This window comes from Mixophyes fleayi, chromosome 4 (assembly GCF_038048845.1).
Source record: "Mixophyes fleayi isolate aMixFle1 chromosome 4, aMixFle1.hap1, whole genome shotgun sequence".
NCBI classification, from domain to species: domain Eukaryota; kingdom Metazoa; phylum Chordata; class Amphibia; order Anura; family Limnodynastidae; genus Mixophyes; species Mixophyes fleayi.
The window spans coordinates 13,508,678-13,536,329 of record NC_134405.1 but is presented as its reverse complement, the minus strand read 5'-3'; the positions used below and the strand labels follow the sequence as shown (position 1 = coordinate 13,536,329).

The 27,652-nt window shown below is 42.2% G+C and overlaps 1 protein-coding gene across 1 annotated transcript in view; it reads right to left on the bottom strand.

The window, feature by feature from the left end:
• The window catches only part of LOC142150418 (uncharacterized), a 74,540-nt gene that overhangs the window by 11,331 nt on the left and 35,557 nt on the right, over positions 1–27,652 (bottom strand). The window contains 4 exon segments of the mRNA XM_075205612.1: positions 17,854–18,777; positions 19,998–20,106; positions 20,271–20,371; positions 20,846–20,924. Of these exon segments, the coding sequence (XP_075061713.1) occupies positions 17,854–18,777; positions 19,998–20,106; positions 20,271–20,371; positions 20,846–20,924 (1,213 nt within the window).

Below are 27,652 nucleotides of genomic sequence, written 5' to 3'. Positions count from 1 at the left end.
ACCTCGCGAGATTCGCAGATGGACTTGCCAGACTGTTTCTTTGCATATAGGTATTATCTAATACAAATGTTGATAAGGTTCTTATCGCAGCAAAAGGTTCTTTCCCCTTGTTTTTTATATGTATGTTTTCTAAACCCCAGGGCCCAGGAGTTTTCCAAGTTTTAATATGGTTTCTATGCTTAGTGTTTTACTTGGTGGGCTTTGGCGGTGGGCTGAGCGAATTGGGGCACAGGTCTTCTAATAGCATGTTGTTTATTAAAACTTTCTTGGTTTCCCCCTCTCCGGTTTGGTTGACCGTCCAACCCCACCCTTAAATAGCAATGTATTAGTTGTTCTAAGTTGAGTACTAATTTTCAAGTACCTTTCATGTTGTTCGGCATTGTTGTATTTATTTGCCCTTTGTTTGCCCTGTATTCACATGCTACTCATTTTTCCGCCTTTTTCCTCATGCGGTAAATACGCTAACCCAATTTCTGTGTTTAGTGTGTTTTCCCCTTTTTTTTGCTCTTCTTTTTCCCCTTTTCCATTATCCTTTTTTTTTCCCCTGGTCATTTTCACCTCCCTCCCCAATAACAGAGAGTATTCTCGGACAAAAACGATGCACCTACCTATTTTTCAATTGTACAATATTCCCTACCAATGCTCCTTTTTGAGGTTTTGCATATGCACCTACCTAGTTCTATATGGTTAAACTATTTTCTTTGAATATAAGTGGTCTCAATTCCCAGAATAAAAGGCATTTAGCACTTAATACGTTTCGTAAGTATAGAGCCGATATAGTAGCATTGCAGGAAAGTCATTTTAGCTCAAGAGCTCCCCCTATCTTTGAAGATCAACACTACCCCATTTGCTACTCAGCTAACGACCCACTCAAACGCAATGGTGTTGCCATTTTATTCAGCCCCAGAGTCACATTCAAGTTGCATCAGAAATTGGAGGATAAACAGGGACGATAGTTTATCTTAACTGGTCATTTAGATAATAAGCTGGTCACCTTTGTCTCCCTTTATGCCCCTAATTCTAGTCAAATACCTTTCTGAAAGCCCTGTTTAAAGAATTACAGAAAGTTTGGTTTGGCAGCCTGATATTACTAGATTTTAATTTCGTCTTAGATCCCACACTGTATAAGACTTACCCGCCTGGAGTCAACATATCCTCAGATTCTGGTGGCCCCTCCCTTTCATTCCTCAAGTTGTTGGCTGAAAATGACTTGTGCGACATATGGCATGCACTGTCCCCAGGACAGAAAGACTTTACTTACCATTCTCAGGTACATAATACCTGTTCCAGAATTGACCTCATACTCACAGACAAATGGGCTCTCTCTCCAACACTGCAAAACCATTTCGATACTCCCAATTACCTGGTCTGACCATGCTCCACTCCTATGATCTTGGCTCCCCTCTGCCCAGTCTTGTCCACCAAGATCTTGGAGATTTCCTTCCTATCTCCTCTATCGAAGGCAAGACTGCCCTTCAAGAGTCAATAGATAACTACCTGGCAAATAATTCTACAGAGGATACATCAGTTTTCACGCACTGGTGTGTCCTTAAAGCAGTTCTTAGGGGGGCTGCGATTCAAACGGGTGCTAGACTCAAAAGAGCCAATGCCTTTATGCAGAGTGATTTAGAATCTAAAATTGTAGCTTTAGAAAACAGCAACAAAATCAATCCCTCTATTACACTAAAAAATTAGTTGATCCAGCTTAGACAACAACTTCAGCAGCTACTTATGTCACGTACCCAGGCAGCTCTCTCACGTCTTCATCATAAGTTTTATACAACAGGAAATAAGGCAGGGCGGATGTTGTCGTGGAAACTCAGAGGACAACAGGCTAGAAACCGCAGTAGACATCTGTCTGGTCCCGATGGATTAAAATTTTCAAACCCTGGAGATATTGCTAATCTGTTCGCAATATACTATGCTGGCCTTTATAATCTTAAAGATGATCCTAGCGTCCCGCAGCTCTCCCTAACTGACATCCATGACTTCCTCCAACACCAACAACTCCCATCCTTGGACACAGACACACTCCAAACTTTAAATAGCCCATGGACATCTAGTGAGTTGAGAGAGGTTATTAAAAAACTTCCGAAAGGGAAAGCTCCTGGCCCAGACAGTTATATTAACGGCTTTTACACCGTGTTTCAGAAACATCTTGTTCCCATATTAGTCACCTTATTCAAAGAAGGCACAGGCTGTGGTGGGTTCCCGAGGAGATGTTGGAGGCTCGGATTGTAACTATTCCGAACCAGGGAAGGACACATCAGAGTGTCGTAATTATAGACCAATTGCGCTTCTGAACACGGACCTTAAGATCTATGCAAAACTGATCATCAATAGAATTGCCCCCATTCTTCCATCCCTCATAAACCCTGATCAAGTAGGATTCGTGATGGGACGCCAGATAACACAAGAAGAGTACTAAACCTTGTCGAATACGCCTCAAGAAACTGCACTGAGCTGCTAATGCTTTTTCTGGACGCAGAGAAGGCATTTGACAGATTGCATTGGAGCTTTATGAAATCAAATTTGGTTTCCAGGGGGTTATCCTACAGGCGATTATGGTGCTTTATCGCGGCCTGTCTGCCAAGGTTTTGAGCAACGGGTTTCTATATGACGCATTTCCCATTACCAATGGGACAAGACAGGGGTGCCCTTTATTGGCCCTTATATATGTATTGTCAATTGAGCCTCTGGCGGAGCATTTACGTAGATCGGAGTCCTGCAAAGGCCTTAACCTTGCAAGCGCCTCCCACAGCTTGTGCCTGTTTGCAGATGACGTCTTACTATTAATCTCGGAGCCAGAATCTTCACTTGATCCTTTACACATCATACTGAATAGATATACTCAGGCTTCCTACTACAAACGTAATACAACAAAGACTGAAGCATTGCCATTACATATACCGCCAGATTCTTTATCCCGCTTGAAGTCTAGATTTAAGTATATATGGAAGGAGAAAGCAATTTCATATTTAGGAATCCACGTCCCTGTGAAGTTCTTATACGTACTTGAAGTCAACTATCCTCCATTATTAACTCAGCTCCATAAGCTCACTACCTCATGGATGACATTTGAGGTGTTGTGGCTGGGTCGAGTAGCAGCCTTTAAAATGATGATTCTACCCAAACTTATGTATCTATTCCGAACTATTCCCTACATTTCTCCCAAAAAGGTACATGTCCACATTCCATACGTTGATGCTCCAGACTTTGACTTTGTCCAAAAATCTGGGGGGCTTAGCGTTACCTGATCTGAACAGATATCAAGAGACTTGCTTCCTATCTCAAATTAGAGACTGGTCTCTTCCGACTTCCCATAAGTCCTGGGTGGATTTGGAAAGGACTTTATACAATACATGCCCAATTGCAGATTTGATTTGGCTCCCTAAGAATCTGAGGCCCCACCTGCCTGACCCCTTAGCATCTATAGTAGACGCTCTAAGAGTCTGGGACAGAACCGTGGGCTCCTCTACAGAATTTACCCTTCCAACTAGTAACATTTCCCTCCTCACGGTGTCTACATTTCTTTCTGATTTTGACATCACTAGTTGGATCCAGGCAGGTCTCTCATCCCTAGTGCAGCTATTTGGCCCTGGGGGCCTCTGCTCTTTTGCACAGCTACAGGATAAGTTTGCCCTCCCAGCTAAAGATTTTTACAAATACTTGCGGCTGAGACATTGGATCGGGGTCCTCCACTGTCAGAATGGTCCATGCCACCCACCCCCTTCTCTTCTCTACTTCAAACTGACTAAGGGTAACAATAAGGGTGGAATTAATTTCTGGTATAGACATCTTTCCTCTTTATCTACCATTCCTAAACACACCTCCCAAACTAAATGGGAAATGGATCTCAAAACCTCCTTTTCCACAGCTCAGTGGGAAATAATATATATAGCAATTTGTCTACTGTATCTAAATGTACCAATCATGTGGAAATGTTGTATAAATTGTTTTATCGTACTTACCTCACCCCAGCCTGTCTCCAGAAGATATGGTCTAACCAATCTAAACTGTGTTGGCACAATTGTGGAGGTGTAGGGGATCTCATACATGTGTTTTGATCATGCCCTATTATTCAGCCTTTATGGCATGAGGTATTCAACTTTGCACGGAAAGTTACCTCTATATCCTTAACCCCGACACCTCTTGCTGCTCTCCTCCATCTATACCCTGATCAATTGCCAACCATTAAAGATATATCTGGGGCCATATTTTAGTAGCCACCAGGGCGGCAATTGCGCAGACAAAGATCCACTTTAGTTTTAAAAATGGAGACCATTAGATGCTCCTTACTCTATGTCACCGTCTTCTCCAATTGTTAAGTGGATGGCCTGGCACGAATTTACGACTGATGGCGAAGTTTCTAGATTAATTCACCCCCCAACAACACACAACCTTCTTACTCCGACCCCCCCAGAGCTACCTTCACCCCTGAGCTAAGCCTTAGCACTATGTCTCTTATCCCAATTTGGTACATATATCGTATGGTGTGATATACAATGTTAAGTCTGCTCATCACTATGTATTCCTCTTCCCCCCCTTTTTTTTATTTCTGTACCCCTCCTTTCCTAATTCTTAAAACCTTAATAAAAATTGATGATTAAAAAAAAAAAAAGAAAGAATTTAAATGGGTTTCGCTAAGGGAAGTCATCGGCCCTGCTTGGAGAAATCTGTTGGAAATTTGAGGCCAACTCGGGTCCAAAGATGATGTCATGATGCGGAGAGTCCGGTGGGCAATACAGGGCTGTACCAAATGCGGGTCAGGGGGGATAGTAGTGAGTTTGAAAGAGTGGGAATCCCAAATCTTAGTGTCAAATTTAATGGTGGGAAGTAGTGTGGAAAAAGGAGGGTGATGTAGAGGGGATAGGCCCCATGAAGAAGAGAGGTCGGGCAAGGTGCAATGGGCCGACTATATCAAGCCAGAGGTGGAAACCGCAGGGGCATAAAAAATTTTGAGAAAAATGGGAGATCAGATAGAATAGTTTAATATCGGGGAGGCTCCTTCCCCCTCCAGGAATGGGTCTTTTGAAGACATTGGCTGAAACTCTAGGGAGTCTGTGGTTCCAAATGAACCGAGTGAGGGCTTTCTGGACATTAGCAAGTAGGGAAAAGGGGGCAGCGACCGCTAATGTTTGGAAAAGTTACAGCCAGAGATAATGAGGCGGGTCTAGGAGGACAGATCAGATTGCATCCTAGAGAAGAGGGGTGGGAAATTTTCCTGATTGAGGAGATTGTAAAAGGAAGTGAGGAAGACTCCTAGATATTTAATTTTCCTGGTCTGCCAATTAAAACTAAAGGTGGTCCGGAGGAGAGCGGCTTCCCGAGGGGAGGGGAGATGCAGCATGGCCTCCGATTTCATATTGTTTATTTTGTACCATGAGGCAGCACCATAGGCCTGGAGAAAGTCATAGAGCTTATGGGGGAGATCGTCAGTTGGGAGAGTGAAAGCAAGACGTCATCTGCAAAGAGTGAAACCTTGGAGTTGATGTCACCTACCTCCATTCCTAGGATGCTGAGGTTAGACCTAATTTAAGAGGCCAGGGGTTCTATCACCAGCTTGAATATGAGGGGAGATAGAGGGCAGCCATGCCTCGTACCATTGATCACTACTTTGCCAAAGAGGCAGTGTATAGTGCCAGGACGCCAGTGAGAAAGTCACCAGCGAAGCTAAAAGGCCTCAAGAATGGCTCTAATGAAACACCAGGAGATCCTATCAAATGCTTTTTCAGCATCTAGGGAGAGCATAATAGTCTGGGATTTCCTGACTATATGGTTGATATCAATGGCTCTTCTGGTGTTGTCCCTTGCCTGGCACCCTGGGATAAACCACACCTGGTCGTAGTGGCTCAGAAAGGGGAGGAATACGTTCAGGCGGTTCGCCAGGATTATAGCATATATTTTTAGGTCTAAATTGAGGAGGTAGATGGACCTAAAGCTTGCTCAGTGAAGAGGGTCTTTTCCTTCTTTGGAGATCACTACAATTCTGGCTTTGAGCATTTTGGGTGGAAAGGGATCTCCTCGAAGAACACCATTATAAAGGTAGTGCAGGTGGGGGCAAGCAAGCCTGAGAATTTCTTATAATACGCGTCTGTGAATCCAATGGGGCAAGGGGACTTGCCATTTTTTGAGACTTTGATAGTTTGTTGGATCTCTTCTAATGAAATTCCTTCTTTGAGGAGCTCAAGGGCCTGGGGGACAGTTTGGGAAGTCTAGATTTAGCAAGAAATTCAGAGATCAGTATTAGAATGCTGTGTGGGGAAGATGGGGGGGGTTGGGAGATTGTAGAGTGCTATGTAATATTCTTGGAATGCTTCTCTAATGTCAGTGGGATCGTGGATGAGCTAATTGTGGGAATCGCAAATCGAAATAACATTCCTGTGTGTCGTGGTGGAGCAAAGGCGTGACACAAGAATTTTATCCACCTTGCCCCCCCCTCTCATGGAAGGTCTGCCTGAGTCATTTAAGGTGTTTGGCTACCCGCGTGGAGAGAAGGTCATGTTGGGCTTTAGTCTCACACTGGGCTATGAGAGTTGCAGGGTCTGGGGTCGCTTTGTGTTGGGCTTCTAAGGTTTGGTGTTTGAGGGATAGCTCGTTAGTATTGGTGAGAGCTTCTTTTTTCTTTCTGCAGGACATGCTGAGCAGGTGTCCCCTCCAACCGCTTTATGAGCTGTCCACAGTGTGGACCTAGAGATATCCGGGTGATCATTTAACTCAAAGTATTCCTCAAGTCACGTTCCGAGTTGGGATAGTATGTCCAGATTGTGGAGTAGAGTCGTTAAGTCATATGGTTGGGGTGGGGAGAAAGGCCAGAAAGGTCGATGGAAATAGGGTAGGGGCAAGGTCAGACCAAATCAGTTGTTAGATCTGAGCCACCTGGAGGTTTAAAGCAAAATCATGGCTGAGAGTAAATTGTGTAATCGCAAGTGAACAGCTCCTTCACCCTCCAAGATCGTAGAGGAGTTGGGATTTCATGAGACTGAGGAGGAATTTAGAGGATTGTGGGTCAGGCGTGGTTGGGGCTGCGGCCACAGGGGAAGATCGGTCTACAAAAATATTCAGGACCGTGTTGAAGTCACCCGCTACAATAAGGCCTCCTTGGCGAAGTCGGGTCAGTAAAGTATTTAATTTAGAAAAAAAGTGGTTTTGGTGTTGGTTAGGAGCATATATATTGACCAGGGTACAAAGCTTATGATTAAGTTTCCCTACTAAAATGAGGTAGTGGCCATCCCTATCCGGGAGGGAGTCAATGGGTTCAAAAGTGAGGTGCTGTGCAAATAAAATCACAACCCAGCATTTTTTGACTGAGTGGTCACAGACATGATGTGTGTCGCGATACTGTTTAGAACGGAGCCCAGGGTGGAAATTGTGTAGGAGATGTGTCTCTTGTAGAAAGATTAAATTGCATGTATAAAGTTTGAGGGTGGCGAAAAGTTTACCACGTTTCTGGGGACTAGTCAGTCCTTTTACATTGAAGGAGAGGAACCTAAGACCCATGAGCAGCGAAGAGGAAGGAGATAGAAAGAAAACCTAACAGTGTGGTCGATTAAGGGAAGAGGGGAATTTGGGAAGGGGATCGGGGGGGAAGGGATGGGAAGGTGATCATGTGGCAAAGTAGGCCGGGACCTGTAGTGCCAACATCAGGAAGGGTTATTATCTGCCAGGAGGGCTGTACGCTCCCATGGGGCGTGGTAGGGCACCCCGAAGATACATCATGGGTAACGGAGAGAGAGGGATTGAGTGTGTTCCTTTGGGGGACACCTGAAGTAGTGTACATGGAGAGAAGAAAGCCGTAGAGAGTGAGCGGAGCCATAGGGAGGGGGGGTAGGGAATAGAACATGGTGTAGGTAGGAGATCAGAAGTAGAAGAAGGAGGGACGTGGGCATGAGAGAGAGAAAACAGTGGTAGGGAGCTGTATATCAGAATATAGGAACGCAGCAAAACAATGTAAAGTGTTTAGATGGACGTAACATAACAGGGTGCTCCACATGACAGATCGTGTACGATATGAAGTAGGCAAAATTAGAGTACCAAAGGGCTAGGCGGGTGCCTAGATGGCTACCCGGGCGGTGGATGTGGTCAGGGAGTGTGATCCAGGAGCACCCAGTGAAAAGGTAAGGTAGTAGAACCTAATATAATAGAGTTTGGGGCACCCGGGACCTGGAGAGTGGCCCCCATACTGAGGGGGACAGCCAACAGAAGCCGGGACCCGAGAGACGGCATTAGATAGTACAACATAATACTATAACAACAAAAAAAGGTGTGCAGAACAAGTATATCAACAATAAGCAAATAAAAAACAAAATAAAACATTCTATGTTGACCTCCTGTGCAAGGCGTCTGAACAGTATGTAGAGTGCTCACAAGGTACAGGAGGAGTACTCGGGCGTCAATAAGATAACACAAATTAGGGCATCCAGCACCAGAGGGCCAGCCTCCCAAACGCAGGGGACATCCACCAAGGCCCGAGACCAGAAAGGCATCATTATCTAACAGCAGCAGAGCAACATAGTGCAAATGTATAAAAACTGTAATTTAACTAGAACAGGGTGTACTGTAGCTGTCTTGGGACATGCCTCGGCAGTATTAAAGAAATTGCAAAAGTGCAGAGGTCGACCTGCTAGCGTTAAGTAGACAACCCGGGGAGTAGCTGGAGTAGGGAGGTGTGAGGCAGAGAGCACACAAGTACAAGCATGTCAAGCTCCCAAGGGGTGAGGGCCCAGCACGGTACTAGGTCCAGTCAGAAGAGAAAGAGAGGGGAAAAAAAGGAAAAATAAAACTTGAAACGACAAATCAAGTCCCAGAAGGTATGGCAGATAGCGGTAAAGACGCAGGAATCGTGGTCCATTCGGTGCTTGGGGCTGGACACGACGAAGGTCTTGAAGATCTCTGGGGAAGGGGGGATGTCTCAGGAAGTCCAGTGGTGATGCCGAATTTGGGAAGCAGGGAGTGAGCTTCAGAGAGAGTCCTAGCCATGAGCATTGAGGCCGGTTGCCAGATCAGGAGGCGAAAGGGGAAGCCCCAGCGGTATTTGATTTCTTCTTGTCGTCGGAGAGTGGTGATAGGTTTAAGTTCCCTCCGCTTGGTTAGGGTGAGTGTGGAAAGGTCCTGGAAGATTTGCAGGCTGGTGTTGTTGAAGGTGACCGTTTAAAGGCGGCGAACCTCCTTCATAATGGCTTCCTTTGCCGTGAAGTAGTGAATTCTGAGGATAACATGCCTGGGTTGGGATGGGTCCTGGGAGCATGGTCTTAGCACCCGATAGCTCGGTCCAGAAGAAGATGGTCCTCGGAGATCAAAGGAGAGAGTTGGGTGAAAAGTTTTTTGAGGTAGAGTTCCAGGTGGGCAGGTTCTCAGATTGTTGTGTCGCACCCGACTGTCTTTGTCTTACTGAGCATCTTGTAGCCGGACGATGTCTTGGCGCATTTGATGGAGATCTGTATCAAGTGATTATTGGTACCATCTCTTCCACCCTGTGGTCCATTCTGTCCCCAATTTCAGCGATGTCTGCTTTCAGGAAGTGGAGAGCCTGTACTGAGGCTTTGACGTCTTTCATCTCCTTAAGCATGGACAAGAAGTCCAGACGGGTAACAGGCGAATGTTCACCAGTGTCAGGATCTGACACTGCTAGGTTTAGCTGGCATTGTTTTATTATTATTATTCGATACAAGTGTCAACAATATTACACCCCATATCTAATATGGCACTTGAGTAACATCTAGACAGAAATTTTTTGTTTATGTAAAAAATAGGTGGTGACACAACACCAGAAAAACATACCAGTGACCGAGTGTAGTGAAGTTACCTATCATGTATACTGTGCAGGTCTAATAAAATGACTGTTGAAACCACATTTTTTTGTTTGCACTTTCATGTGCGTATTATTTAAAGGCTTACATAACCAAGTGATTTCGCAATGCTTATATGATCAAGGCCTTTTTAGAAACTGCTTCACATATTTTGTTAGGGAGCTGTGTTTGGGCCTACTGCACATGCTCAAGTTTCTTAACAGTATTAAACCAATAGAATGTCCGAAAATCATGTTTATACCTTATATGCAAATGATTTCAGGGTCCTGGTCAATAAAAGCAAAGTAACTGCAACATGACGTCGCTTCAGTTTGGATCACTCGAGGGATGCCAAGTACTCTGTTACCAGTGTGGATAATCTGTGATTACACATATCCACTGTAAAATATATTGGCAGCAGCTAAGTTTTTCTTTTATTTACTCTTTGTATTTTATACTAATACTTTGTTTTATATACTCTTTGACAACCTGTATGTCATGTGTTATTAATCCATTGTACGCCGAACCTGCTGTTTTCTACCGGAAACATTGTTTGGTACGAGAAGTATAGTACAAAGGGTTAATCCATGCACCTGTTGTTCTTCATTTGTAAGACAGGTTTGTGATCTGTCCAAATAACCTTGTATGTGTCTCTGTCTCCGTCTTACTGCGAGTGAGAGGTCTATGATAAGCTGAAGGAATCACGCTGTATGTTTTTCTTTCTCTCACCGTGCTGTAAGAGAGACCTGTAATTAGAAATAAAATCACACGGATTGTTTGTCTGTTCTGTTTGTCGTTCTATAAGAAATATGTTTCAAATTCGAAAAAATTGTGAATTTGCAAATGTAATACCTGCATTGATTAATTGTAAGATTTGAAAGAAATGCAGAAAAAATGTAAAAACTGTAGTTAGCCGTTACAAAGACGAGCGCCCTGTTGAACATGTAAAAACTGTAAATTATGTACAGAAAGTGTCAGAAGAAAAGAGTGACCTTCAGCTGGCTGAAGTTCTAGCAGCTGTTTCTGTGTTTGAACAAAATAATTTTCACTGTGAAGTAGAGAAAAAAGGGGAGTGAATTCTTACATGCAGACGTTAAAGACAGTTTTAGTCTGTGTGGAAACTGTGATTTAGTGGGAGAATGTGCGGATGATTCAAACTGAGAAAAGAAGGGTGGTTTGTTGTAATACCCATGAAGGAATTTCAGGAGATAGCGAAACTTGTCCAACAAGTGAATAGATTTGCAGATAGGGAAAACACAGAATCTGAGAAAATGCATGAATGTGTGGTGATGGGAGATTCTGCTGAGAAAATGTTATATGAATCCTTGTCAAGTGATTTAGTGCAGACACAGAGCGAGGTGTCACCGTGGGTACTCTGATTTGTGAGATGAGCAGCGTTGCTTTTGGGATAACGGAATGCCTAGGAAGTGTACCAGAGGCTGTTTGTGAACAAATGATTCATTACCAGGAAGGGAAATGGTGTCTTTCAAAGGGGCTGTACTAGGTGATGATGAAATAGGAGTGGCTACAAACACCCTCCCAACTCATGTCACTCTGAAATTCCCTGCTTGTGAGACTGAGAACTGCCTCTATGAGTAAATCACTTTTACATGGCATGGAACGCATAGCGTTACAGTTAAGTTAAACAGAGAACCAAGTAAACAAGTGTTGTATGGGCAGCCGATTACTACAAGAAATGATCACTGGTTACCTGAAAGTGGTGTACAGTTTGAGGGACACACACCGATACTGACCAGTGTGTCACACACATCAAAGCACAATGAACATGCAACAACACACACACTGACTGGGGAATTGACTGATAACAGAAAGCAACAGACAATTGCAAACACATTGTCTGGGGAATTATTTAGTGGCAAAATTGCAGATTTTGTGATTGGTAATGAAACTCACATTCCAGTGTATTTCCTGATAAAACCAAATCAGTCAATGGTTTTAAAACAGCTGAAAGATCCACTGATACCAACGGTAACTGCACAACTTATCATGTATGTATATGGGCAGCACAGTGGCCTAGTGGTTAGCACTTCTGCCTCACAGCACTGGGGTCATGAGTTTGATTCCTGACCATGGCCTTATCTGTGTGGAGTTTGTATGTTCTCCCTGTGTTTGCCTGGGTTTCCTCCTGGTGCTCCGGTTTCCTCCCACACTCCAAAAACATACTGGCAGGTTAATTGGCCGCTATCAAAATTGTCCCTAGTCTGTGTGTGTGTGTGTGTGTGTGTGTGTGTATATATGTTAGGGAATTTAGACTATAAGCTCCAATGGGGCAGGGACTGATATGAGTGAGTTCTCTGTACAGTGCTGTGGAATTAGTGGCGCTATATAAATAAATGATGATGATGATGATGATGATGAATAATGTGGAAGAAATCAGAGAAGAAATGCTACCTATGCACAGCAAAGTGACACAGACTTCGATACATGGTCGATGGTACTCACAGGAGAGGGGACATATGAAAGGAAAAGACCCCCATGTTATACAAGATGTACCGCAGCTACTTGCTGGACGTGTTAAGTTTAAGCGAACTTTGTCAAATATTTCAAAACTGATTATCTTGGATTTCTCTATGAGCACATCTCTATGCTGGGAAATTTTTCAAGACAGAGAGCAATTTCTGGTATAACACACTGACAAAGAACTTGAGTGGACTTTTGTTACAGAAATGGAGCCATCTTTACAGACTGTCAGACTTCAGGCAGGAGAAGGAGCTAGCTAATTGGTTGAACCCAAGGCTGTCTGCCAAGTTGCTGAACAGACTGAAAGCCCTGTAAATCTATGCATTGCAAATGGGACATCTGACAAGAAGTTTTTATGGACTGCTGTCCGGAAGATCAATGTGGGACATGTTGATACACCCGCCTATACCTTCAATGATGTGCAACAAACTGAACTGTTTACAACACGTTATGCAATTAATTGTGGAAACAGCACTGATTGTGATAAAACATTTGTTGCAAGAACTGTTAAGCCACAGAGAGGCTGAAGTTATTTTCCAGCAACCTGAAATTGAATGGATTGCATTGATCCAAACCATGGTCAGAGACATTGCAGTAAACTGTAACGTTTACCAACTGCTGAAAATGTTGAACCTGGAGAAGGACTTATGACAATTCCAGAAATATGACAATATGGAATTATCACTCTCAGCCAGAGGGTGGAGAAGTACCATATTGTACTAACAATCACAAAGACTTTTGAGACTTTTTACACTTTGAAACTTTGGAGAAATGTCATGGAGTATACTGGTCATTTTTATTTCTTACCACCCAAAAAACTGCCTGTGTGAATGAGTGAATGTTTTGTGTAAGGTACAGAACGGTTATATACTAATTGGGTTTTTAGAACAGGCTGTATAAATATATATATATATATATATATATATATATATATATATATATATATATATATATATGTTTTGTTAAATGTAGAGTGGTAAGAGGTTGAACTTTTAAGAGGTTTTTGTTCGTTATATGCACTAAAATTCAAACATTTATAATCAATCGTTTTGAAGAAATATTTAGCGTTATATATAGTTGTTACAGTAGGTTGTATATCCTGTTTATTAGAAGGCATTAGAACCATAGCGTTGTAGTACATGTAAAGCAAATGTATATTTTTACTTTAGCAGGATTATGAGATATGAGAAGTAAAGGTGTGGATTTTGCTGGCTAGCAAACAAAGAGAAAATTACACCTATAGGACATTTGTTCTGTCTTGATAGATGTTGAGAGTCACCCTATTTTCCCTTCCCTTTTTCAGGGTGACCTATCGAGGAGGGATGAAGTCCTTTATGTGGATCTCAAGCTTGCTGATATCAGCTTTTCCCTTGTAGTGCCTTAGGGACTAGGCCATAGAGTGATGCACTTATCTAAATGCATTTACAGAAAGTCTGATGACTACAGGTGAAAGATTACTGGATTTGTATGGAATCTTTCCCAGCACAGAACGGGGAGATATTGACTTTGAATTAGACTTACACTTTCTTTGTCATGCATTAAAATGAAAATTTAGAGGCTGGGTGTCGTGCACCATGGGTAAGAGCCCCGTATGTGTTGACATTTATTTTTTAATTATATAGGTCGTTTATCTCTGGACATGTTGCAGATTATCTCATTAGTAATAATTATGGCGATATACTTACCTTTTCTTCTCCCCAATCCTCCCCCTTTCCCCTCTACTCCCTCCCTCATCTCTGATCTTACTCTCTTCTCCCTCCCTAGTGTAAAAATGAAAATAAGAGAAGACATCTTCTTGACTTATAATCTTCTGCTTTTTTTGCTGTTTGTATTTTTCCTTCTTGTTTCATCTTGTAATAGTTTAAAAAAAATGAAAATTTAGTCACACATACTGTGATCTTACATGAGACTGGAAAAATATACACATATATTAAACATATGTACAGGCATGGCCAAAAGTTTTGAGAATGACATAAAACATTGGTTTTCACAAAATTTTCTGCTTCAGTGTTTTTAGACCTTTTTGTCAGATGTTGCCATTGTATACTGAAGTAATATTACAAGCATTTCATAAGTGTTAAAGGCTTTTATTGACAAGTACATTAAGTGTGTGCAAAAAGTCAATATTTGCAGTGTTGAGCCCTCTTTTTGAAGACCTCTGCAATTCGCCCTGGCATGCTGTCAGTCAACTTCTGGGCCACTTACTGACTGATGGCTGCCCATTCTTGCCTAATCAATGCTTGGAGTTTGTCAGAATTTGTGGGTTTTTGTTTATCCACCCGCCTCTTGAGGATTGACCACAATGTGATTAAAGTCTGGGGAGTTTCCTGGCCACGGACACAAAATTTCAATGTTTTTATCCCCGAGCCACTTAGTTATCACTTTTGCCTTATTGCAAGGTGCTCCATCATGCTGGAAAAAGCATTGTTTGTTACCAAACTGTTCTTGGATGGTCGGGAGAAGTTGCTCTTGGAGGATGTTTTGGTATCATTCTTTATTCATGGCTGTGTTCTTAGGCAAAATTGTGAGTACTCCTTGATAAAGCGCTGAGCGAAACGCACGTCAGGGCTTGGTGTCTTAGCACGCCGACATAATGTTATTATCACTAGATTGAATTTATTCTCTGGTCAAAAGTTGTTTTAACTACTGGTATTTAGTGCAAAGACAAAACAGGCTGAATAGTTTGCCCACAGAAAATGATCAGATATTAACGGGCATTCAACAAGCGAATATGTTATCTGTCTATAATATTTAAATGGCAGGAAACAAGACACTTTCAATATGTTACTAATGCTATCAGAGTTATAATTCATGGCATAAAGGGAGCCGATAATAACATTTACAAAGTAACAGCTTTCCTAATTGAAACAACTGCAGTGTGGTTTGCTGTATAGTCTCAGCCAGTACTTTTCTATTAAAACACAGCAGATAAATTAAGAAAAAGGCAGAGCGTTTTAACACATCGAACATCTGATATTTACTATGACAATGAATTGTCTCAAAATAACAGTTGCTTTAACTAGAAGCATTTGCCTAATAATACATTAAAAATGATGGCAATTTGATCTAACTGCAGTGAACGGCTCTATGAAAAGAGGGCACTTATGAACACAGCACACCATTATTTATGTAGTAACAGCTTCTCTATTTGAATTACAGCACGTCTCCCTATAGAGCAGTGTTGGCTAACCTGTGACACTACAGATGTTGTATATAGGTGGAGTGCATCTGTACTATTGAGGAGAGGGACGTCGAGGAAAGGCACAAGATTTTGGTGCCTTTATATTTATACCACTCTTTAAATTTGGAATCATGTAAGTGCATTTCTAAGAGGGTTTTCTCAGTGGTTGTCCAAAGACAGTCCCTCGCTATTCTTCATATTTGAAATCACTTCCCTGCTTTTTCCCTTGGGGTGTCAGTGGTTTTTGAATCTAGATATTTCACCATTGGGGATCCGGTGGTGGAAGGAGAGTTCACACAGGGTGCACATGTATGATATTGGGAATCCTATACTATGATTGTCTCCTTTTATATGAGGATATCGGTTAGTGTCACACCACCATTACCCCAAGTTATCATCTAAGAATACAAAGCTGATTATTTAAAAATTATTTGAACCGGTCTTGAAGATTCAAAGAAACAGGACTTTGTGGTACGATTATATGTAAAACTATCCTTGATAATCGACTGCTTCCTCGGAACCTTTATAAATATTTTCTGATATCCTTTTATTCCATATTATTCCTGTATGCTAACGATCAGCGCCATAATACCATATCTACTATTGTATGTATATGTTGTGGGGTGTGTTTGGTGAAGCCCTTATTCGATATTGGTTTTGGCTGCAGATTTGTGTTGCGCAGCAAGTCACTACTTCTTACTATTTATAATCTCTAAGCAGATGTAAAGCAAAAGACCCATGCATTCATTCGGTAAACCAAGAAAGTCACACTCTCCACCCTTTCAACCTCTTTAAAAGAATCACGCTGTAGGAAAAAATCTTGTCTTCACAAGTGTGCACAATACATGGTGCATGAGAGAGACCAGGAACACCAAAACTATTAGCTCCTCTCATTAAAAGCACCCATGCTGACACATCCTGAAACACTAAGAAACAAATGTACATGTACAAATGGATGCAACATTGCAGCACAAAATTGCATGTGCCCTGTAGCTTTTTTTTGGGCATCTTTGTAAATGACACCTGTGACTGGATCACCTATAAATAACTGATGATATAAATTTATTTAAAGGAAATAGTGCAGGGCGCTTATTTATATAATTGCAAACATACTTATTTTTGATACTGTGTGTATTTTGGGTAAAGGAAATATCTTTATTTCTGAGACCAGAGGAGGAAATTTGTTTTTTGTTTTAAGTTTGCAAGAGGAAATCTCCAATTAGGGGTATATGGGGAAGAAGTCTGATAGCAGGAAATACTAACTAAGTCTTTTGATATGAAATGTTAAATGCCTGCTCTGTATAACTCAGACTCAGGCGGCTGACTTACCCTGTGAGGCTGTGTCCAAAACTGTATAAAAAGAGAGCCCTTGTACACTGAAATGTATCATCATTCTTGTTCTATCTGACCTGATCGCTGGTACCTTACAGCAATGTGGACACAAATAACCATCACTTGCTTCAAAGACCTGCTTGAAAATTTCTGTATGCTGAAATCTCCTGTGACCAACAGATTAGACCCAACTCTAATCCGTTCCTGGTTGTTCTGATGTTTGGACCCAGCTTTCCGGTACCACCACTCTGCCCGCTACCCAGCACTTCTGGCCAGTGTGATAAGCCAGTGGGGATTCATCCACAGCCACCCTGATCCATAGTAAGCAGTCAAGTACACCAGCAACGGAGTACTCTAGCAGCGACAGTTACCCAGAAGGAACCCGGTTCTGGATGCCGGTAAAGGAGTCCAGCGGTGGCAGCATTTGTAAGCCGCTCCTACTGCCGTTAGAGGGCGCATTTTGGGATAATGAAAGGGGACGGTGACAAAGTAAGCCCACTGGTTACCAGCAGCAACAGACAGGGTGGCATAGGCGGTCCATCCTGTCACAACAACTCAGTGAGATATTAACAAAGACATAACTAATTTTATAAAACAGGTCACATCATAAATAACAAAGTTTAATCAAACATAATGTAAAAAAGTTTTAGATCCCACCAGCCCATTGACGGGATAAGATATTTCTTAGGAGAACGTTGTTCTGTTATTAATACGGAGAGTCAATGATATATAAAAAAAAAAGGAAACTGCAGTAAGTTCCACGCATGAGCAATATGTTCCAGTGTTATCTTGATTACACACCTTCCACCCATGTCTGTGGATCGCAATTAAATTGATGCTGTGAATTGTCCTCCATAACGCTGTGGTCGAGTATTGCTGCACTTCAGTTTCATGTCTAACAGCTTATGAAAATCACTTTTGTGTGAATGCTCCAATCTGATGTTTGTGAAATCATTTCCCACACTCAGAACATGGAGATGGATTTTCACCTGTGAGTTACCTGATGTGCAACAAGATGACATTTATGTGTAAAACATTTCCCACACTCAGAACATGAAAACGGTTTCACACCTGTGTGACTTCTCTGATGTACAACAAGATTTGATTTACATGTAAAACATTTCCCACACTCAAAACATGAAAAAGGTTTCACACCTGTGTGACTTCTCTGATGTACAACAACATCTGATTTACGTGCAAAACATTTCCCACACTCAGAACATGGAAATGGTTTTTCACCTGTGTGACTTCTCTGATGTACAACAAGATATGATTTATATGTAAAACATTCCCCACATTCAGAACATGGAAATGGTTTCTCACCTGTGTGAGTTATCTGATGCACATTAAGGTACGATTTACGTGTAAAACATTCCCCACACTCTGAACATGAAAATGGTTTTTCACCTGTGTGAGTTATCTGATGTGTAAGAAGATGTGATTTTCGTGTAAAACATTTCCCACACTCTGAACATGAAAATGGTTTCACACCTGTGTGACTTCTCTGATGTACAACAAGATTCGATTTAAGTGTAAAACATTTCCCACACTTAGAACATGGAAATGGTTCCTCACCTTTGTGCCTTCCCTGATGTACAATAAGATACGATTTCCGTGTAAAACATTTCCCACACTCAGAACATGAAAATGGTTTCACACCTGTATGACTTCTTTGATGTACAACAAGATTCGATTTATGTGCAAAACATTTCCCACACACAGAACAAGGAAATGTTTTCTCACCTGTATGAGTTCTCTGACGACTAACAAAGATTGAATGACCTGTACTATGTGTAGCAATATATGAGTTTTCTAGAGAGCATTCCTCAATATTAGAGGGATCGGATGATATATCTGCATTGTGAAGAACTTCATATATATTTTGTTTAATGCGATTTTCTCCTGGAGAATCTTGTATGATGCTTTTATCTTCAATTTTAAATTCTGGAGAGAAAATGAAATGTCCCTCCGAGGTATTATTGCTTTCATGTCGATCTGCTGGATAAAAAAATGAATATAGACATATTGGGACTTATTTATTAAGCCAAGCAAAGCAAATTAGATTATTATTTTGCATGTAAGGAAAATACTGGCTGCTTTTTTATGTAGCACACAAAAACTTGATAAGTTTACTTTTACACTAAAATTTAAAGTTGATCTAGGACATGCCCTACTCCAACTATTAAAATGTGGGGACAAATTTAATTTACCTTCCCCCCTCCAATACAACATGATTTTGCTAAGGTGCAAATTTACTACTTCTTTTGCTTTGCTTGTCTTAATGAATCAGGCTTAGTTAAATTCAGGGAGGCTTAGTTTAATTCAAGGACACATTAAAATGTGCAGAAATGAAAGAAAATAGTAAAGCAGCTTCTATATCTCCCTCTGGTGAACCTCAGGTAGCATAGTTCCACTGCCAGAGTCATCCTACTAATTTGGACTGAAGTTGTGGACAAGCAGCAAGAGGGAAAGAGAGCAGCAGCATAGAGCAGCAAAGCAAAGTATAAAATTAAATAAAATAAACAAAAGCATCACAGATTGATGAGGGCACGGAGTGGAGGAGAGCATAAGGACTGAGTAGGAAAATGGAACAGGACACAGACAAGGCAACAGTAGAAAGTGGAAGAAAGCATAAGGGAAGAGATGCAGAGACACAGATCAGAAGACGCAGACAACAGTACAGAGCATCCAAGCACAGAGATTGGAGGGGAAGTTATTGTGCAATGACTGGTGTGTGGTTCTAGTTCTGTGTGTGTGAGGCAGTGTAGTTTCTCCTCAAAATGTCCGTTGTAATGGGGTGTGTGAGGAAGAGGAGAATTACCTGCTATTTTACTATAGTATTGCAATGTTAGTACACACATATTAACAATCAAACATTCAGGTATAACAAAAGAAAGATAACTGGCAATGGTGCATATGAAGGATAGTGGGTAATGTCACACAGGATTTTATCCCAATGACCGTGATTCAATCACTATTGTAATGTCCATTTGATGTTTCTCCAGTGTGTGTGAGGAGAGGACTGGTCAGATCTATTGGCTGGTAATAGAGATTGACAAGATGTGAGGAGGAGAACAAGAGTCTAACAGTAGCTGATGGCTTCTGACGCCCCCATTGGGCAGAAACATTTTACTCATTAGTTTGTACTGACAGAAAACAGTGTAGAATAAGAGATTGACAAGGAGAACGTGTGACTCTTCTCTATAATTACTCACCCGTGCTGATATCTGTATTGATTTCCTCCTTACACTGCTGATCACTCCTCACACACTTCTCTTCTTCTCCCTCTGTATCTTCTACCTTAATGTCAGTCATCTCTGCACCCTACATTAACCACAATATAATAAAAATAACACTTTCATAATGTCTGATTTTATTGATATTAAACAGAAGAATATCAATGGGTTATAAGACCCCAACCACTGCTCTACAGCTCATACAGTGAAAATAAAGTTTGGTATTCTGGCGAGACCCTCAGTTCCATCTACCTGACACTCCTGTTGGATACTGTAATTTCCTTCATTACAACTTTGTGAATAAAGGATGGGATGGGGACATCTTTCTGAGGTATTTCTGTTACTGGATCCATCTGTAGAAGACACACAGTGATTGAATACATTGTTTATAGATGATGTATAGATTACATCAATCAGTTACACACATCAGTCAGTTACACACATCTGTGGGCAGCACTTATGCTTCACAGCACTGGGGTCATGAGTTTGATTTCCGACCATGGCCTTATCTGTGTGGAGTTTGTATGTTCTCCCCGTGTTTGTGTGGGTTTCCTCCGGGTGCTCCGGTTTTCTCCCACACTCCAAAAACATACTGGTATGTTAATTGGCTGCTATTAAATTACCCAAGTCTCTCTCGGCCTGAGTGTGTGTAAGTTAGGGGTTTTAGATTGTAAGCTCCAATGGGGCAGGGTGATGTGAATGAGTTCTCTTTACAGCGCTGCGGAATTAGTGGCGCTATATAAATAAATAGATGATGATGATCAGATGTATCCAGGTAGCCCTCAAACCTGCTCCCCCCTTTACAATAAATGCAAGTCAACTCTTACCCAGTGATGTGAGCGATCGGTGATTCTCCGTCATCACGTCCTTGTACAGACCCTTGTTTCCTTCTAAATTTTCCCACTTCTGTATGAAAAAATATACAGTAATATCCTAATAATTTATAGGAAATTGACACATTGATACAGTTATCATCCAAATACATCCCCTAGTGTTACTGTATAATGTCCCATTCCCACAAGTCACTAGATGAATCATCTTGCTGGCGAGTTCCAGGATCTTCTGGTCATTGTTGTTGTCATGTATTAGTGAGTGAGGTGGAGGTAAAGTGAAGGGGATCAGGGTCCTCCTCAATCTTTCTGTTAGGGCTCAAGGTCACCAGGATAAACCTTTAGAACAGATGGCTTCACCTATAGAAGCCGCCATTCCTGCAGAGCTTGATATGCTCACAGGTATTTAGATGCCCCCAGGTCTTAAGCTCTAGCATAGTAGAAGTTTATTCTTGGCGGCCGTAGCGCAACTGGAAATAGCATACAGAAGTCAAGATAATAGCCGAGGTCAGGGGTCCGTAGCAGGCAGCGTTGTCAGAAATGGGCAGAGTTCAGGGCTGGCAGCAAGCAAGGAGTATCCGAGTAACTAACCAAAGGTCAGGGCAACAAGCAAACAATCGAGTTCAGGAAAGCCAAGGGTCAGCAACGGTGAGACAATCAAAACTCAGGAGACAACGAAGCAGGTCAACAAACAGTAAATGAAAACTATAACCGACAGGGAGGCTAAGCCCTGCCTTATATATAGGGGGCAATCAAATTGCAGGGAGTCACACATCACAATCAGCCTCAAGGGCTGTTTAATCTCATACCGATGCATGGCGTTTCATTCACGGAGCGTTCTGACCGTTGTCTTGACAACTGCCGGGATGAAAAGAAAGTGACGCACACACGCACACAGCGTCTCATAACACTTTCTGACACAAGGGGATGGCTCTGGGGATCACATAATCACCGGATGTATTCTTAACCAATGCATGACACTGTGTACTGTGATAGATATCAATACAAAGTCAAATTGCCCAGTTTACTTATTTATTTAGGGATTAATTGCACAAAAAATACAACAATCTATTTTAAAAATACAATCCCGAACACTTCAGGTCTGAATATGCAGAGAACTGTGAGTAACCTTTTTCATCCTGAATCATGCAACTGCTGAACATCTATTTCAACGGGTAGTCTCACATTTCTTGATGCCTGATACATCAGGTGGGTCTCCATAGTGGTCGCCCTCCTTCTACCGCCTCCACTTCAAAATGCACTAACTGTTGTTATAATCGACTCTGCCGGTCATCAAGGCTCTACAGCCACTCAGCGTTCAATCCAAGCTGTACCTCCTCCCTGCGGATCAGTTGCGCTGACCTTGGCAATGCCGCTTATTACAGGTCCTGCCCCCCAAATTCCAGCCCTCTCTGCATTGGGGAATCTGTGATCAAACACTGGAGCTCACATTCCAGGACCATTGTGGGAGCCAACCGCACCCAAAGTCGCACAGCTCCCCCGTCACTCCCAGCAACAAGCATCCCTCTTTCTTTCCCTTTACCACCTCCTCAGTACTCAACTCACATCCTGCTGACAACTCACCACATGCAAATCAAAAAAGAAAAAACATTGATCAAGGATAAAAAAAAACATTTTTTTTGTTGACCAATGTAATCAATACAGTACAGTGTATGTTGAGACCTGTTTTATTCCTCTTCATATCACTGTACAGACCCTTCTACTCTATATAATTATAACATAATATAATATGTATATAATACACAGTGTGTGCTGGGAGCTGTCTTATTCCTCCTCATATATCACTGTACAGACCCCTCTCCTCTATATAATAATAACATAATATAATATGGATATAATACACAGTGTGTGCTGGGAGCTGTCTTATTCCTCCTCATATATCACTGTACAGACCCCTCTCCTCTATATAATAATAACATCATATAATATGGATATAATACACAGTGTGTGCTGGGAGCTGTCTTATTCTTCCTCATATATCACTGTACAGACCCCTCCCCTCTATATAATAATAACATAATATAATATGGATATAATACACAGTGTGTGCTGGGAGATGTCTTATTCCTCCTCATATATCACTGTACAGACCCCTCTCCTCTATATATTAATAACATAATATAATATGGATATAATAAACAGTGTGTGCTGGGAGATGTCTTATTCCTCCTCATATATCACTGTACAGACCCATCTCCTCTATATAATAATAACATAATATAATATGGATATAATACACAGTGTGTGCTGGGAGCTGTCTTATTCCTCCTCATATAGAACTGTACAGACCCCTCCCCTCTATATAATAATAATATAATATAATATGGATATAATACACAGTGTGTGCTGGGAGCTGTCTTATTCCTATTCATATATCACTGTATAGACCCCTCTCCTCTATATAATAATAACATAATATAATATGGATATAATACACAGTGTGTGCTGGGATCTGTCTTATTCCTCCTCATATATCACTGTACAGACCCCTCTCCTCTATACAATAATAACATGATATAATATGGATATAATACACAGTGTGTGCTGGGAGCTGTCTTATTCCTCTTCATATATCACTGTATAGACCCCACCACTCTATATAATAATAACATAATATAATATGGATATAATACACAGTGTGTGCTGGGAGCTGTCTTATTCCTATTCATATATCACTGTATAGACCCCTCTCCTCTATATAATAATACCATAATATAATATGGATATAATACACGGTGTGTGCTGGGTTCTGTCTTATTCCTCCTCATATATCACTGTACAGACCCCTCTCCTCCATATAATAATAACATAATATAATATGTATATAATACAGTGTGTGCTGGGATCTGTCTTATTCCTCCTCATATATCACTGTACAGACCCCTCTCCTCTATACAATAATAACATGATATAATATGGATATAATACTAGAGATGAGCGCACTCGGATTTATGAAATCCGAGCCCACCCGAACGTTGCCGATCCGAGTCGGATCCGAGACAGATCCTTGTATTGGCGCCAAATTCAAATCTGAAACTGAGGCTCTGACTCATAATCCCGTTGTCGGATCTCGCGATACTCGGATCCTATAAATTCCCCGCTAGTCGCCGCCATCTTCACTCGGGCATTGATCAGGGTAGAGGGAGGGTGTGTTAGGTGGTCCTCTGTCCTGCTATATCTCGTGCTGTTCAGTGCTGTGCTGTGCTGTGCTCAGTCCAGTGGTGCTGTGTCCTGTGCTCTGTCCTTCTGAGGTCAGTGGTGCTGCTGGGTCCTGTGCTGTGTCCTGTTCAGTCCAGTGGTGCTGTGTCCTGTGCTCTGTGCTTCTAAGGGCATAGTTATTTCCCCAATATTCCAAAGTGTTTAAAAAAAATAAAAAAAAGTTATTTAAAAAAATACCAAAAACTAATTTAATTTTTTTTTTAAGTACCACAAAATTTTCACAACCAATCCTGCAGTATAAGCCCATTGGTACTGCAATATTACAAAGTTCACACATTCTGCAGTATCAGTCCAGTGGTGTTGTGTCCTGTGATCTGTCCTGCTGAGTTCCGTAGTGCTGCTGGGTCCTGTGCTGTGTCCTGTTCAGTCCAGTGGTGCTGTGTCCTGTGCTCTGTGCTTCTAAGGGCATAGTTATTTCCCCATTATTCCCAAGTTTTTAAAAAATTTAAAAAAAGTTATAAAAAAAAATAAAAATTAAAAATTAAAAAAATATATATAATTATAACCAAATTTGCAAAACCAATCCAGCAGTATAAGCCCATTGGTACTGCAATATTACCAAGTTCACACATTCTGCAGTATCAGTCCAGTGGTGCTGTGTCCTGTGCTCTGTCCTGCTGAGTTCAGTAGTGCTGCTGGGTCCTGTGCTGTGTCCTGTTCAGTTCAGTGGTGCTGTGTCCTGTGCTCTGTGCTTCTAAGGGCATAGTTATTTCCCCATTATTCCCAAGTTTTTAAAAAATAAAAAAAAAGTTATAAAAAATATTAAAATAATTTTTTTTTAAAAAAAAAGTAATTATAACCAAATTTGCAAAACCAATCCAGCAGTATAAGTCCATTGGTACTGCAATATTACCAAGTTCACACATTCTGCAGTATCTTGTGCTACATATAATGGAGACCAAAAATTTGGAGGATAAAGTAGGGAAAGATCAACACCCACTTCCTCCTAATGCTGAAGCTGCTGCCACTAATCATGACATAGACGATGAAATGCCATCAACGTCGTCTTCCAAGCCCGATGCCCAATCTCGTAGTACCGGGCATGTAAAATCCAAAAAGCCCAAGTTAAGAAAAAGTAGCAAAAAGAGAAACTTAAAATCATCTGAGGAGAAAACGTAAAGTTGCCAATATACCATTTACGACACGGAGTGGCAAGGAACGGCTTAAGCCCTGGCCCGTGTTCATGACTAGTGGTTCAGCTGCACCCACGGATCTTATCCCTCCTCCTCCTCCCCCCCCTACAAAAAATTGAAGAGAGTTATGCTGTCAGCAACAAAACAGCAAACAACTCTGCCTTCTAAAGAGAAATTATCACAAATCCTCAAGGCGATTCCAAGGGTGTTGGTGGTTGTCAAGCCTAACCTTCCCATCACTGTACGGGAAGAGGTGGCTCGGGAAGAGGCTATTGATGATGTAGCTGGCGCTGTGGAGGAACTTGATGATGAGGATGGTGATGTGATTATTGTAAATGAGGCACCAGGGGGGGGAAACAGCTGATGTCCATGGGATGAAAAAGCCCATCGTCATGCCTGGTCAGAAGACCAAAAATTGCACCTCTTCGGTCTGGAGTTATTTTTATCCAAATCCAGACAACCAATGTATTGCCATATGTAGCTTATGTAAAGCTCAAATAAGCAGGGGTAAGGATCTTGCCCACCTAGGAACATCCTCCCTTATACGTCACCTGAATAACCTTCATAGTTCTGTGGTTAGTTCAGGAACTGGGGCTAGGACCCTCATCGGTACAGGGACACCTAAATCCCGTGGTCCAGTTGGATACACACCAGCAACACCCTCCTCGTCAACTTCCTCCACAATCTCCATCAGATTCAGTCCTGCAGCCCAAGTCAGCAGCCAGACTGAGTCCTCCTCAATACGGGATTCATCCGAGGAATCCTGCAGCGGTACGCCTACTACTGCCACTGCTGCTGTTGCTGCTGTTAGTCGGTCATATTCCCAGAGGGGAAGTCGTAAGACCGCTAAGTCTTTCACAAAACAATTGACCGTCCAACAGTCGTTTGCCATGACCACAAAATACGATAGTAGTCACCCTATTGCAAAGCGTATAACTGCGGCTGTAACTGCAATGTTGGTGTTAGACGTGCGCCCGGTGTCCGCCATCAGTGGAGTGGGATTTAGAGGGTTGATGGAGGTATTGTGTCCCCGGTACCAAATCCCGTCGAGATTCCACTTCACTAGGCAGGCGATACCAAAAATGTACAGAGAAGTACGATCAAGTGTCCTCAGTGCTCTAAAAAATGCGGTTGTACCCACTGTCCACTTAACCACGGACATGTGGACAAGTGGTTCTGGGCAAACGAAGGACTATATGACTGTGACAGCCCACTGGGTAGATGCATCCTCTTCCGCAGCAACAGCAACATCAGTAGCAGCATCTATAAAATGGCTGCTCGTGCAAAGGCAGGCAACATTGTGTATTACAGGCTTTAATAAGAGGCACAACGCTGACAACATATTAGAGAAACTGAGGGAAATTATCTCCCAGTGGCTTACCCCACTTAGACTCTCCTGGGGATTTGTGGTGTCAGACAATGCCAGTAACATTGTGCGGGCATTAAATATGGGCAATTTCCAGCACGTCCCATGTTTTGCCCACACCATTAATTTGGTGGTGCAGCATTACCTCAAGAGTGACAGGGGTGTGCAGGAGATGCTTGCGGTGGCGCGCAATATTGCTGGACACTTTCGGCATTCAGCCAGTGCCTACCGCAGACTAGAGGCACATCAAAAAAGCATGAACCTGCCCTGCCATCACCTCAAACAAGAGGTTGTGACGCGCTGGAACTCCACCCTCTATATGCTGCAGAGGATGGAGGAGCAGCAAAAGGCCATTCAGGCCTACACAGCCACCTACGACATAGGCAAAGGAGTGGGGATGCGCCTCAGTCAAGCGCAGTGGAGACTGATTTTCGTGTTGTGCAAGGTTCTGCAGCCATTTGAACTTGCCACACGAGAAGTCAGTTCCGACACTGCCAACTTGAGTCAGGTCATTCCCCTGATCAGGCTGTTGCAGAAGCAGCTGGAGAAAGTGAGGGAGGAGCTGGTAAGCCATTGCGATTACACCAAGCATGTAGCTCTTGTGGATGTAGCCCTTCGTACGCTTTGCCAGGATCCGAGGGTGGTCACTCTTTTAAAGTCAGAGGAATATATTCTGGCCACCGTGCTCGATCCTCGGTTTAAAGCGTATGTTGTGTCTCTGTTTCCGGCGGACACAAGTCTACAGCGGTGCAAAGACCTGCTGGTCAGGAGATTGTCCTCTGAAGAGGACCGTGACATGCCAACAGCTCCACCCTCATTTTCTTCCACATCTATGGCTGCGAGGAAAAAGCTCAGTTTTCCCGAAAGAGGCGCTGGCGGGGACGCTGATAACATCTGGTCCGGACTGAAGGACCTGCCAACCATTGCAGACATGTCTACTCTCGCTGCATTGGATGCTGTCACAATAGAAAAAATTGTAGATGATTACTTTGCTGACACCATCCAAGTAGACATGTCAGACAGTCCATATTGTTACTGGCAGGAAAAAAAGGCAGTTTGGAAGCC